The following is a 15,595-nucleotide window of genomic DNA, read 5'->3' on the forward strand; positions in this document are numbered from 1 at the left end:
TATTTTTTTATTTTTTATATATATATGTGAAGTAAAGCATAAAACCCTACATGTCAAACGGGCTTGGGCTGAATTGGAAATTCTGCAGAAAATTAAATCTGCATGAGTTTCGATCGATCGAATCTAATTTTCAATCGATCAAACTTTGCAGATTTTGTCCAATAATTTCTGCAATCACTTGATTCCAATTTTACAATTAAACATACTTTCAGCAAGCCTAAACCTAGACTCTATGTTTTGATCATGGTTTGCCAACACATTACATATTGAAGTTCTAATACATTAGTCCCTAAGGTCTTAAAACCTGACAGAAGGTTACTACAACTACATATATGTTTGGTTGTTTTGATTTTTGAACCTACTTAATGGACTTGCAAGCAAAAATCCTAGTCAAGGAATTGCCCAATCCTTGAGGTGGTGAAATAACGTTGCCATGAGCCGATTATCTGATATGTAAAAGGCCATGAAACTGTTCTATGAAGTGAAGAGTATTGAGCCCAACCCAAAAAAAAACAAAAAAGGAGTTTGGGGTAAAGCCCAACCAGTATGGTTAGAGGGGTATTTGAGCTTTTCTCCGAATTTAGTCCAAATCCCATTCCTTCTCTATTTAATAAAATGGTGTTGACGTGGTGTAGATTGTCCAAAATCATCGCGCCATGTTGCATGTGGGAAAATTCACGGGTTCTTGTATCAAAAATATTGGTTGAGGGGTTCACCTCAAGACTTCAAGTTCAACTAATGGTCGTTGAGAAGTATTGGGGAGAAAATTATGCTTGAAAATTGCTTATTTTCAGTAACTTATTTTTATAATGTGAGATAAAAAATTGAAAGTTAGCTTATTTTTTAAAAAACTGAATTTGTATTATTTAAAATAAATTTGAGAAAAAAAAAATTATAAGATCCGTGAACAATGGATTATTTAAGTAAAAAGCTAGCTCATATCCGTTGCCAAACTTCGGCAAAATTTGGACATTCAAAAGAGGTGTTTGCAATGAGAATGCTCTAATTCTAGGTGAGGTCTTGACTCTTGACTCTTGGGCAGCAGCCAGTAGGTAGTTTGGCTAGATATACTACTATATCTAAAGGAAAGCCATTGGTTAAGCCTGTGCCTTGGTCAAGCCTGGCTTTCATGGGAATTGATGTTTGAACGTAGGGTTGGCCTTTCCGTTAAGAAATCCAAGAGTGAGAAAAGTCAAGAATATAATTGGATTCTTCCTAGCTTGTTCAAGTCATTACCGTGTGAGAAGATTAAGAACCCCAGGTTTCAAAGTTACTGTACTTCATAGCTGAAAATATTTATACTTATACCTACTTGCATTCATCTGGAGCATACATGGCCCACGCATGTCTATCCAAATCAGTATTAGAATCATATTGATTAATAATATGAAGCTTCATTCAGTCATTCAGCAACACGAGGCATTAGTTTGTAGGTTTTTTTTTTTTTCTGAAAATGACTAGTTTAAATAGGATTATATCAAAACGAACTGAAAAGTCAGAATTGGAAAAATGAAGGTTACTACAAATACATATACGTCTGGTTGTTTTGGTTTCCGAACCCGCTTATTGGACTTGCAAGCAAAAATTCTAGTCAAGGAATTGCCTGCTGTTGCAAACAAATTAGTTGCATATATACTGATACCAAACCAATTCCAAAATTCTAGGCATCTATTAACTTTTCCCAACAACAAAATCCCGAGAAAGTAAAGCTCCAAGTCTAGTAAGTACATCAGCACACTTATTTACCTTCCTATAAGGCTATAGGAGCATCAATTTAACAACCTCAACCTCTAATTAGTGCCCAACATTAGTGGAGCCTAAGACAAATTTTTTTGCCTTCTTGCTCCAGTGAATTGCCAAGACTAGCAATTCATTGTAGCAAGGAAGACATGAATTTTTTTTTTTTTAATTTTTTTTTATCACTTATTAGGTTTGAGAGGAAGAGAGAGGAAGTGAGAAAGAAATTAATAAAAAAAAATTAATAGTGTTTGGCTTATAGGAAAAATAAGTTGAAAATTCGGATTTGTGTTAAAAACACAAAAGCTGTTCAGACCCCAAATTAAAAGATTACGGCTCGGTTGATTTTACTCTAACTTATACTAAGTGTGAAAAAGAGTAAATACGAGAAAACAAACAATAAAGTTACTCTAAGCCATATTCATCATATACCAGCAGTAAAATGAAAGCTAAAAGAGTAGGGAAGAAAAATACAAACACAAAATAACACGCCGATGTGTTATCGAAGAGGAAACCGAAGAATTCGGCGAAAAACCTCTCCGCCACCCTCTAAGCGGTAAATCGATCTACTGGACAATAAGTTGGGATACACGAATAGCAAGAGACCCTTCAAGCCTAATCTACCCAGTGCACCTAAGCCCTCCAAGCTCCTACTCCAATTATGCTTCTCGAAACCGTGTCTTGTCTAGCTTCTTGGATCTCCCAATGCGCCCGATTACAGCTGCCAAAGCTTGGCTTCTTCCAATACTTCCCAGTAGTACCAAAACCTCACTTAACACTCAGATTAGGCGTGGTAAGTGTTTGAGCTATTGACCTCTTAAGGATATGGATATGGATATGGATATGGAGAGGTAGGAGTATGAGGAAAACCATAAAAGATTGTGTAGATGATTGTGGGTATACAATCTCTAACTTTCAAGTGTGTATGCTAGGGTTTTCTCTCTAAAAAGCACTCCTTACAATATGTGGGTAATGTGGGTATATATAGTGTGGGTGAAGACATGTTAAAGTAGATAAGCCAAAATAGCAAAACAGAATGTTTCGCAAGTATCTCGCGGGAAGACCATACCTGCGAGCTACTTGCGAAAACCAACAGTCACTAGATTGTCATGACTCTTTGCATTCTAGTCATGCGCTCTTTACGTGGCTTACTTTGTGGGAAGTATACTTGCGAGATACCCGTGAAAACCACTCATTCTCAATGCAAGATTGAGTCTTCACACTCTCTTACACACATAACCCATATAATGAAAACCCACATAAAATACAGGGTAAACATGATTGAACAAAATTACAATCAAATTTGACACAGAATTAAAGCTAATACAAAATAGTTGCAACTAACAACTTTACAGCAGTGATGCAGGATATATTGTGAAATTGTGTGTTAAAATAGATAAAATAACTTTTTGAAGTGTTAAATGCTAAATTTTTTAGCTATACTAACGTAGATGCTTAGTGTTAGATTTTAAGCAAATGAATGCGTTTAATCCCATTCTTGCAATCAGCAACAATGATATCAATAACATTTGAAGAGAAAAAATGAAAATACAAGCTTCTTTATTTCCTTCTTTTGTTATTTCTTATCTTTAAAAAGTTTTTTTTATTGCTTCTCAAAAATAAAAGTTTATTTTTATTATATTAATTTGGTTAGCAAAAAAAAAAAGTCAAAACTTCAATGCATTTAATGTGAAATAGGTATTAATATTAGAGCAAGACTTATGTACAATATTTAGGTGCTATTTCTTAGGAGAAAAAAAGATAGAAAAAAAGAAAAGAGATCAAAAGTGAAGATAGAGATCAAAGAGAAGGGAAATAATATGTGTGAAGGAGAAAAAAAGAGAAAAAAATAATAAAGAAATGTGTGGATGAAGAAAAAAGAGATAAGGGAAAAATAAAATAAAAAATAAGAAATTAAAATTAAAAAATACTACCACAATATTTTCACAATATTTTTACAAAAAATCTTAAGTGCAGGGTAGTTACTAGCTAATACTAGTGAATAAAAATAATTGAAGTGGTGTGTTCAAATTAAAATCAATAACAACTTACCACAAATGATTTGTTGTGAAAGTATTGTACAAATGTTGGGAACAAGACACTTCATATTAATATTAGATGATTTTACAAGTCATTATATTATTGCCACAAGTGCTCCACTAGATTTGTTAAAAAAATATCATTGGAAAATTAAAACTATTACTGTTAGGTTTTGTTATTTTTATTCCTAAATTTAATACACGAAAACTAAACTCACGTTATTTTTAAAAATTATATATATATGTTTAATTTGAATATTCTTAGTTAAAAAAACTTAAAATATTTTTTTTAACTTTTATTATTTAAAAAAATTAATTATATTATTTATGATGTTATCGGTTTGACCACCAGTTTAACCAAAAAACTGGTAACCAGTCTCTTTTTCGATTCTTTTACCGTACTGGTTTTTAAAACCATGATTTTATGTTAGATTCTATATGGTAATTACATTAGCATATAGTTGTTTATTTCTTTTGTTATTAATATTGATAAATTTTTTTTAGATTCATTTTTTTATTTTTAATCTTGTCTTCTAATCTTGCCCCCTCTGACCTAAATTTCTAGCTCTGCCACTATCTATAAGTTAAAGTGTAGTCCCCTCTGTTGTGAAAATTGGGTGAAATAATTTGTTTACACAAGGTTAAAAGGAGAGAAAGAGAAAATATAATACAAGGAATTTACGTGATTTGGTAATATGCCTATGTCCACGGAAGGCGACAGAATAAATTTCATTATAACTGTGAAAATTACAATAATAGCTTGAAGACATTTTCTCACAACCCAAACCTCAAATACACCCTTAATTCTCTCACAAATAAATAGAGAACACACTATTGTATAAATACAAATTGCAAGACACTAACTTCCTATGCAATCCGTAGCTTTCATGCTCTCTGAACTCATTTACTCCACCTTTATTTATAGCTACACTTTAGCCAAAATATCACCATCATGAAACTTATCAAGTCAACAAAAATGGCTAGCATTTATTGCCAATGGAGTCACACATTTCGGCTAGCACAATTTGGTTTGCTCAGGTGTAGCTCCTTGATAATTCATGAATGCCAATGAGTCATACATTTCGGCCATAAAGTTGAAGCATGGCATGTCAAGTGTTCCAACAGAAGAGAACAATGCAAGACTTCTATCATAGAAGTCAATATATTCGGCCATGAGTCATTGCAACATTAAATGCAACTTCTTGCATTTCTTCACGCATGAAATACTTCCTAATGGTTTGTTGGCTAATGCATTTAATGATTTGTTGGCAATTCAAGCCATTCTAACAAATCATCTAGCAATTAGCAAAGGTTAGCTTGACAATGTCCATGACAATGACAAACCAGAAGCCCCTCCTTTCTAAATTCCTATCCTTTCTTTTGCTCAGTCTCAGCCTTTGCGGTTATGATCCTTTGATGATGGCAAATGGGTTGATACCAGTTGGAGTAGTTCTTGATTTGAAGTCCCCGGTTGGAAGAGTGGCAGAGAGGTACATGTCCATGGCGCTCTCAGACTTCTATGCTGTGAATCATAACTATAGCACAAGATTGTCTCTCCTCACAAAGGATTCTGGGAATGATGTAATTGCTGTAGCATCTGCAGGTACGATCATAAAACTAAATGTTTCACACATATGCACACTATATAATATAAGCACAAGCTAGCTCTCACACACAAATGAAAACATGATAAGTTGTGCATATATCGCTCCACATGATGAAATACCTATGGAAATGTGTCTTTTTTTACCCCAAAAATCTTGACAATAATCAATATATATATAAAAGCAGAGACCTCAAGTGTAAAAACATAACGTTTTGCCAAGTGGCATATTGTATGACATCCTTTTCATTTAGGCTTTCACCTCATCTAAATTTATCATTTATGTCAACCTATTAAGTAATGGCAAATGAATTTATTTCAATATATTAATAAAATTTTAAGAATTTGTATATATTTATAACTTTATATGCTTTGAATTTATATGGATGGATTTAACAAGTCATGGGAAATGTAGGAATAAAATTCAAAGAATTTGTATACATTTATAACTTTACATGCTTTGAATTGATACGAATAGATATCATGGGTAAGGTAGGAATCAAAAAACTTTTCAATTTTCAGCATAAGACTAACTTCAATCTTTGAATTTTATTCCTACATTTTTCATGACTTTTTAAATCCATCCATATCAATTCAAAGTATGTAAAGTTATAAATGTATTCAAATTTTTTGAATTTTATTAATACATTGAAATAAATGCATTTTTCATTACTTAATAGTTTGACATAAATGCTAATTTTAGATAAGGTGAATGCCTAAATGAAAAGAATGTCATACAATGTGTCACTTGGCAGAATGTTGCGCTTTCCCACATGAGGTTCTTGCTTTTATATATATATATATATATATATATATATATATATATATTTATATATTGATGATTGATTGATTAATTGATGTGGAGAAAAATAATATTTGCCCTATTCATTGAATTCAACTCTTGTAATTTTACATTGAAGTTAGTTTTATGTAGAAAATTGAAAAGTTTTTTTGATTCCTACATTTCCCATGACTTTTTAGATCCATCCCTATCAATTCAAAGGATGTAAAGTTTTAAATGTATACAAATTCTTTGAATTTTATTCCTACATTTATAAATGTGTACAAATTCTTTGATATATATATATATATATATATATATATATATATATATTTATATTGATGATTGATTGATTGATTGATGTGGAGAAAAATAATATTTGCCCTATTCATTGAATTCAACTCTTGCAATTTTGCATTGAAGTTAGTCTTATGTAGAAAATTGAAAAGTTTTTTTGATTCCTACATTTCCCATGGCTTTTTAGATCCATCCCTATAAATTCAAAGGATGTAAAGTTTTAAATGTACACAAATTCTTTGAATTTTATTCCTACATTTATAAATGTATACAAATTCTTTGAATATATTGAAATAAATACATTTGTCATTACTTAATAAGTTAACATAAATGCTAAATTTAGATGAGGTGGAAGCCTAAATGAGAAGGATGTCATACAATGTGCCACTTGGCAGAACCTCATGCTTTCCTACATACGGTCTCTGCTTAGATATACATATATATATATATATATATATATATATATATATATTTATTGATGGCAAATGCATTTATTTCAATGTATTACTAATAAAATTCAAAGAATATGTATACATTTATAACTTTACATGCTTTGAATTGATACAGGTGGATTTAAAAAATTATGGAAAATGTAGGAATAAAATTCAAAAAATTTGTATACATTAATAACTTTACATGCTTTGAATTGATATAGATAAATCTAAAAAGTCATGGGAAATTTAGGAATCAAAAAAACTTTTCAATTTTTTTCATAAGACTAACTTCAATGTAGAACTGCAAGAGTCGAATTCAATGAATTGGGCAAATATTATTTGTCTCCACATTTGTATAGTATAAATCTCTATTTCCATTGGACTTAAAAATTAAACTTCCATAATTTTCTCATAATATCTTTGTTTTACTTTCGGAGAGGTATGTTAATTTTTAAAATATTACGTTCGTCTTAAATATTTTTTTTTACATTTTATGTATACGGTTTTACTTATGTAGCATTGTAATTTATTTAGACTTATTTTTTCTTATTATGTGCCAATTTATATTTTTGGTTTTCTGTATGATGCGTATACCTAGTGATGATCTATTTTTGGCTACTTTTAGTTCAATTAAAAGTTGGAGGTTAAATTGTGATATTATTGCATCACTATGACATTATTTTTTCTATTGTTGTATCATGAAATTGTAGAAGTTTTTATAGCTAATTTATATATAAAATATAAATAATACAAGAAAGACACGTAGGAACCAACAGGTTTGTAGGTGACAATTTCACTATGATCTGGTAACATTTCTTAGTTGCATGAATTAGAGGAATTTCCCCCCCAATGTATTTAGTTTTAGTAGAAAACCTTATAGATTAAGTGTGACTAACAATAATAGTATGCATGAAATCAATGGGTTATAAATAATTTCTTACAAAATTTATTAAAATGCACCGCGTATCGCGCGGGATATCGGCTAGTTCATTTAAAAAGCAAGTGTTATGTACACTAGGATAGTGTTGCCTACAAAGCTTCTCGTAAGAAGATTTTTAAGGTTTGGATATTTTCCAGGAATAAAATCCATTTTCGTTTCAAATCCTTATCTTGTCAATTTCATTGTTAAGATTCTATCTTTTGGATCTATAGTGTACTGTGTAGTGTGTGTACATACTTAAGTTACGTGGTAGTCTTTACTCTTCTAAAATTATAAAATTTAATTGTATCATGGAATGGATTCAATTTAAACGAAAATAATCATTATTCTCTTTTCCATTAGCAACTTCATAAAATTACTGCAAACCCTAGTCCTTATACTAACTAATGGATCTCACTCTCAAATAAAGCCCCAATAAAATTTGCTCCTCCACGTTATTAATGCTTCATTTGTTTTGTTGTAAAATATTTTACGAAAAATATTTTCATCAATTTATCATGTTTGTTTTACTGTAAAAATTTTTTAAACCTGAAAATATATTCTGTATACTGGGTCCCCCCCCCCCCCCCCCCCCCTGGGTGCCATCTAGTGGTCGTTGGTCCAGCCGCAAGTCTAGTGGCTAATGTTGACGGTTTGGTCATTGAAGCGTGTGTATGTATATATATATATATATATATATATATTGTAAGGACAAGAAAAAAAAACTAGAGGCCCATAGCTCACTTGGAACAGTGGCTGACTGAGTTCATTCAAGGCCCAAAACAAAGAATTTGTAGAGATGGAACAACACAACAAAGAAGTGGCCAATTTTAAGAGTCGGACAAGAAAGAAGAAGGCAAAGTACTTAGATTAAGTGAGTCAATCACTCCCTTCAAGCCTTCCCGAGGAAGTTTATGCTGCAATAACATAGTACTATTCATTACTCTCTTCTCACAACGTTCTTCCTGTTTTCTCTCTTCTTTTTCATTTTGATAATTTTCTCGATTTTTGCGTGTCCCCCCTACGCAGTCCCTCTTTCTTGTATATAGATACTCCTCTCCTCCTTGGATCTCAACCATTAATTTCTCACCTAACCAATCTGATCTCTTGGCACTTGTCACATTTTTTGTTTGAAGAAGGTAGTAGAAGGAGTCTGCTTAGCTGTGGTTTGCACTGTTCAGGTCACTTCCTTATCAATGTAGCTAATAAAACTGTTGCTTTCCATATAATGCGGCCAGGATACCAGGCACAGGGCATTTAATGCAGAGGCTACAAGCTATCCCAAACTGGAAAATCTTCTTTCAACTTTTAGTTTCTACTTAGTACGCCTCAAAGTATTTTTGACATACCCCTTCATCCGTCCGATCAACCCTCTTCCTCAGGCCTATGGGCCGTGGGCCGTGGAATTAGCACTCCTTACTGCGACTTTTAAACTTCATCCTCGGTCTTGCACTGTTCATGTCACTTCCTCATCAATGCAGCTAATGAAGCTGTTGCCTACCATTTAATGCGGCCAGGAGGCCAGGCGCAGGGCATTTAATGAAGGGGCTACAAGCTATCCCAAACTGGAAAATCTTCTTTCAACTTTTAGTTTCTACTTAGTATGCCTTAAAGTATTTCTGACATACCCCTTCATTTGCCCGAGCAACCCTCTTCCTCGGGCCCATGGGCTGTGGGCCGCGAAATTAGCACTCCTTACTGCGACTTTTAAACCCCCCCCCCCCCCCCCCCCACACACACACACACACACACACACACACACACACATATAAAAGCAGATACCTATTTTGCCAAGTGGTATATTCTTCATTTAGGCTTCCACCTTAACAAGGGTTACATTTATGTCAAAATATTAGTTCATTAAATGTGTCCATGAGTTAAATGCAAATATTAATTATTTATAGGTTTGTATTGTGCACTAATTATATATATATATATATAGTTTATTTGGTTATGTTTTTTAAATAAGAAGGTAAAAATCTGAAGACCATGAAATTTTGTCAAGTGGCACAATTATACCATATAATAAATATTAGTAATATGGAATGGATTAGAATGATTTTATCATAATTTAAATTACAATATTCCTACATTGTTCTTTAATCCTTTAATTGCTCTTTGCTTTATGTGAAAAATTGTGATGAACATGTGTGCACAATTTTAAAATTTCACTTTTCATGATGAATTCATTACTTCAACTGATTTCTATGACATAATTTATTTCTTTATCCTCTTGAGATTAAAAAAAAAAAAAATCTTTATTCCTTAATTTCACATTACTTTAATTCAATGTAAACCTATTTATGTTTTTGCGATATTGCTTCCTGTTGATACTTTAACCTATTTTGAAAATTTTATATAATATTTCATATGACAATTTAAAGTATTATCCACACATCACGTGGACCCTTTGCTAGTTATTATTAAATGATCAAATTCATTCTCTCCTGATAACTTAAACTTTTTGGAAATTTTAATCAATCTTTGTGACTTATGACTTATTTGATCATTAAGTACCACCAAAAAAACATCGTTTCTTGGTAAGATTAGTCATGGACATGGATTGAATGACCATTTTGAAAGCAGAATCAAACTTGATAGATTATATGAAAAATCTCAAACTTAAAGGGACCAAAAAATACCCCCCAAATATTGAGGTCAAAAGTATAATTTATTATAATAAAAAAACGTAATAAATGTTACATAATTAGAAAATGTTTAATATTAGGATCTTGTCAAGCGAAACATTCTCTTGCACTAGGAATTTTAGAATTGCTGCAGATCCTAGTCTTTATTATATTGTAAGTTTGACAAGCGCCAAAAAAACAAACAAGTGAAGGAATAGTACGGCTCTTTTGAGCAATCAATCATTCTGATTATGCTTCCAAATTAGTCACATCCTGCTGACCCTGTTAGAGATATATTAACTATACTATTTGATTTAACGTGTTCACCATTTCACAATCAATTCTTGGCATGTTGGTGCTCCAACATGTAAAATTGAAAAGATTGAATTTTGCATAATGGATTTTGTAAAACTGTACAAAGATTACCTTTATATCTGCGCATACAAAGACAAAAGTTACAAGTACTGTAGTATGAAGCACAAAGTATGTACCACATAGGTAGTATAGTGTACTCTTGGATCTATTGGGCTTATATTCTAACAAACATTTTCCATCATCTTATGAAAATCTTTCAAATAATAAGTATGTTGTTGTAATTGTTTTTGTTGTCCTCGTTATTGAACGTTGCCAGTTAATTTTCCATTTTCTAAATCTAACATTTCACTGTTGAAATGTTTTCAGCATTGGATTTAATAAAGAATGAAGAAGTACAGGCTATTATAGGACCTCAAAGGTCAGCACAAGCAAGGTTTGTCATAGAACTTGGCCGCAAATCTCAGGTTCCCATAATTTCCTTTTCAGCCACAAGTCCCTTTCTTTCTCCATCCCAAAACCCATTTTTCATACGAACAACTCAAGATGAGTCCGCACAGGTTAAAGCCATAGCAGACATTGTTAAAGCCTTTGGTTGGTGGGAAATTGTCCTTATCTATGAAGACACAGAGTATGGCAATGGTTTAATTCCATATTTAATGGACGCGTTACAAGAGATTGGCACTCGGGTACCTTACAGAAGTGTCATTCCTCCATCTTCTAATAATGCTGAAATCAGTGAAGAGCTTAACAAGTTAAAGGCAAATCATACAAGAATATTTCTTGTGCACATGACTGCTTCACTTGGCTCCAAGCTCTTTGTACTTGCAAAGAATGCAGAAATGATGAGCGAAGGATATGCATGGATCATCACACAAGGATTATCATCTTTGCTAGATCCTATGGGCTCAAAGGTCATGGACTCGATGCAAGGCGTATTGGGAATAAGGCCATACTTATTTCCATCAAAACAACTTAAAGATTTTGAAAGAAAATGGAAGAGAAATTTAACCTCAATCAAAACAAAAACAAAGAGTACTACTAGCTTAAACCTATTTGGATTATGCGCATATGATACGGTTTGGGCATTGGCTATGGCGGTGGAGAAGATTGGCATAGTGCATTCTAGCTTCTTGAAGAAAAATGCTAGTGACAGTAATGTTGATCTTGGAGCCTTAGGCATTTTTGAAATGGGTACAAGGCTTCGCAACACAATTCTAACTACTAAATTTCAAGGCCTTAGTGGGAATTTCAATTTGGTTAAGGGAGAGTTGGAGCCTTCAGCCTTTGAATTGTTCAATATAATAGAAAAAACTGAGATTATTATTGGATATTGGACTCAAGAGAGAGGATTTTCAAAAGATTTGAATGATACTGGTGAAGAGGTATACTCAACTTCAAAGAAGAGACTTAAACCACTGATCTGGCCAGGATACACAATAGACCAACCTATGAAGTTAAGAATTGGAATTCCAGTGAAAAAATGTTTTCAAGAATTCTTGAAAGTGGATTGGAATTCTCCTACTGGTGATAAGCCTAGCATATCAGGGTTTGCCATTGATGTGTTCCATGCTGTACTAGATGCATTACCATTCCCCCTTCCTCATGAGTTTATTCCCTACACAAATAAACATAGGCAGAGTAATGGGACATACGATGAACTACTTTACCAAATTAAAACTCATGTGGGGTTTTTTCTTTTCTTTTTATATGATTTTTTTCTTGAATATAGGTAAATAAAAATCTTAGCACACTGGGTGTTCTATTTTATACTTCACCAATTGTAATATGTAATATGTATATAATTTTTTCCATTTTAAATTTTGGTTACTTTATAAAGAAAGCAAAATGATGCGTGCTATATTACGATTGATGGAGTATAATGTAAAACACTCAACATAAGACATAAGAGTTTTATTTACTTTTAAGTTGTGTTAGTTAGTTACTTCATTTAACTTTTTCAAAGTCCATAAGTTGGTAACTATCTCTCTCTCAATGCAGAAGTATGACGCAGTTGTTGGAGACATAACAATTATGCCTCATCGCTCCGTATATGTAGATTTCACTTTGCCTTATACAGAATCAGGATTATCAATGGTGGTTTTGGTGAAAGATGATGAAAGCAAAAACTTGTGGATTTTCTTAAAGCCACTAAGCTTGAATTTATGGTTAACAACTGGTGCAACATTCATTTTTACAGGTTTGGTAGTATGGGTTCTTGAACACCGTGTAAACTCTGAGTTTAGAGGCTCTCCAAAGGAACAACTTGGCTTGATTTTCTGGTTCTCCTTCTCAACACTCGCCTTTGCTCATAGTAAATTTTCTTCAACCCAATAGAAAGACTTTAGGGAAAAGTATATAAAACCCTCCATGTGGCTTCTTCGCAAAACAAAGAAAGCCCCTAAAATTTCGAATGTAACACTTAACTCCACATGTCCATATTTAGAAATTCATTTTCACATAAAATAATACTAAATGATGGTTTTGAGTTGCACTCAAAAACTTTATGGGTTTCTTTTGGTACACTCAAAAACTTCAAGGGGATTAAAATAAATTAGGCTTAAGTGTTACACATATAATGAAATAAAATAAAAATAATAAAAATAAAAATACCACATAGACTTAAGTGTTACACTCATAAATAGGGCTTTCTGTGTTTGATGGGAAAACCACAAAAAATTGTGTGCATTTTTTCCAAGATTTTATTCTCTCTTTGTAGTTAGTTTCAACGCAAAACATGGATATTCATTATGCATATGTGTATTAATAATACTTTACTGGTGCCTACAGGGGAGAAAGTCGTAAATAATTGGTCAAGATTTGTGCTAATCATATGGATTTTTGTGGTACTCATCCTTACTCAAAGTTATACGGCAAGCTTAACCTCAATGTTGACAATACAAAGATTGCAGCCTACATTTGTTGATGTTAAGGAGATTAAAAAGAATGGTTATTTTGTTGGATATCAAAAGGATTCCTCTATCAAGGTGTTTCTTATAAATCAATTAGGTTTCCATGAGTCCAAGTTGAAGCCGTATGAAACCCCTGAGGAGTACGACGAAGCACTGTCAAATGGAACCCACTATGGTGGGGTTGCAGCCATTTTTGATGAAATTCCCTATTTGAAGTTGTTCATTGCAAAGTATTGCTCTAAGTATACCATGGTCGGACCCATCCACAAAATCGATGGTGGATTTGGCTTTGTGAGTCTCTCTCCACTCCTCCCCACACCACCTCCACAACCCCCCCCCCCCCCCCCAAAAAAAATTAGGGGTTAAAGTTTGCTTTTAACTCTTAAAATTTGGGGGGGTTTTTATTTTGATTTCATTTTTTAAAATGTTCATTTTGATTATGTTTTCAAAATGATCTTTTGGTACATCTTTATGAATGACATGGCCATTAAGTGCGAACAAAACAATGTTGGTTCTTTTGGTTTTTCTCTCTTGATGGCTAAATTAGTCACAAACATGAAATTGAATGAAAATTGAATCAAACTTGGTGGACCAAAATGAAAATTCTCAAAATTAAAACAAAAAGGACCAAAACTTTTCAGATCAAAAGTGCAATTTAATTAAAAGAAAACCCACATGAGTTTTCTTTTAATTTTAAGAATGTGATAACACCAACTATTTCTTCAGTAATGCTCTTTATTATCTATTCTTGGTCATTCGCATCATGCTTCATAACTAATTCTTATGTTTAATAAATATGTAATTCATATAGTAATTCTTATGACCGACTGTTCTATTTATTTTTATTTACAAAATGCTATAATTTCCTAAAATGTTTCTTCAGGCTTTCCAACAACGATCTCCTTTAGTCCCTTACATTTCGAAGGCAATTTTTAATGTCACTCAAGATAAAGATAAAATTGAAGCTATTGAGAAGAAGTACTTTTCAAGTAAAACTGCTTGTGAAGATCAGAGCACCACAATCTCTTCACATAGTCATAGTCTTGGCGTGGACAGCTTCGGGGGCCTCTTCCTCATCACAGGAATCACTTCTATGGTTTCACTCTTGATTTACGTGTCTAACTTCGTTTACTCCCACTGGCCAGTTTCAGATGACAACAATAGTATTGGCAACTCCTTTTGGTCCAAATTAGTTGAATTGGCAAAACATTTTGACCAAAAAGATCTCTCTTTACATGACTTCAAAAGAGAAGAATCAAGGGTACATGCTGTAGTCAATCCTAACGTTTTTGACCCTTCACCTAGACCTAGTATTGATGAGATGCAGAGCCACTCAAGGAATTCCATTGAAGGAGCAAATGATGTGGTTATACACGATGACAACAAAAGTCTTTCTTCAAGCTCAAGGCATGGAGATGCATCTATGCAGGATGTACACAATTCATCATAGACATGGTTTTCTACCCTAATGTTTAAGATAATCTCATTCCCCTAAGTTTGTTTAATCATTTATTACCCAAAAATAGAAGTTTAGTCTTATCAGTCATGATTGCATCGAATGGTTATTTCTCTCTATAGGAAGTGACTGCATTCTTCTTTCACCAAGTGACTATCATTTATTACATAATGATAGGTAAATTACATAATTCCCTATATAATTTAGGGTGGTTCAAAATTAACCTATAAATATTAAAAAAAAAACTACGAACTTCCTAAATTGTTTTAATTTACACCCTCAATGAGTTGCTATTAACTAAAAGTAACATAAATTTATATAAGGTTTTTTTTTTTTTTTTTTTTTTTTTTTTTGTTGAGAATCAACATAAATTTATATAATTTGTTTCTCTATAAAAAAAAATTATATAATTTTTGGACTAGAATCAATCTAAACACAAATTTCTTCCATGTAAAATTATAAGACCTTTGGCACACTA

General features: G+C 32.5%; 1 protein-coding gene across 1 annotated transcript; it reads left to right on the forward strand.

Annotated features, from left to right (window-relative positions):
- The first annotated feature begins 4,906 nt into the window (after window positions 1-4,906).
- Window positions 4,907-15,200, forward strand: LOC142609589 (glutamate receptor 2.9-like). The gene is made up of 5 exons (XM_075781209.1): window positions 4,907-5,379; window positions 11,119-12,434; window positions 12,751-13,063; window positions 13,540-13,952; window positions 14,545-15,200. Exons 1-5 carry the CDS (start codon window positions 5,100-5,102, stop codon window positions 15,109-15,111), a joined length of 2,889 nt encoding a protein of 962 aa, XP_075637324.1. The 5' UTR covers window positions 4,907-5,099; the 3' UTR covers window positions 15,112-15,200.
- The last annotated feature ends 395 nt before the right edge of the window (window positions 15,201-15,595 follow it).

This window comes from Castanea sativa, chromosome 1 (assembly GCF_040712315.1).
Source record: "Castanea sativa cultivar Marrone di Chiusa Pesio chromosome 1, ASM4071231v1".
Taxonomy (NCBI): Eukaryota; Viridiplantae; Streptophyta; class Magnoliopsida; order Fagales; family Fagaceae; genus Castanea; species Castanea sativa.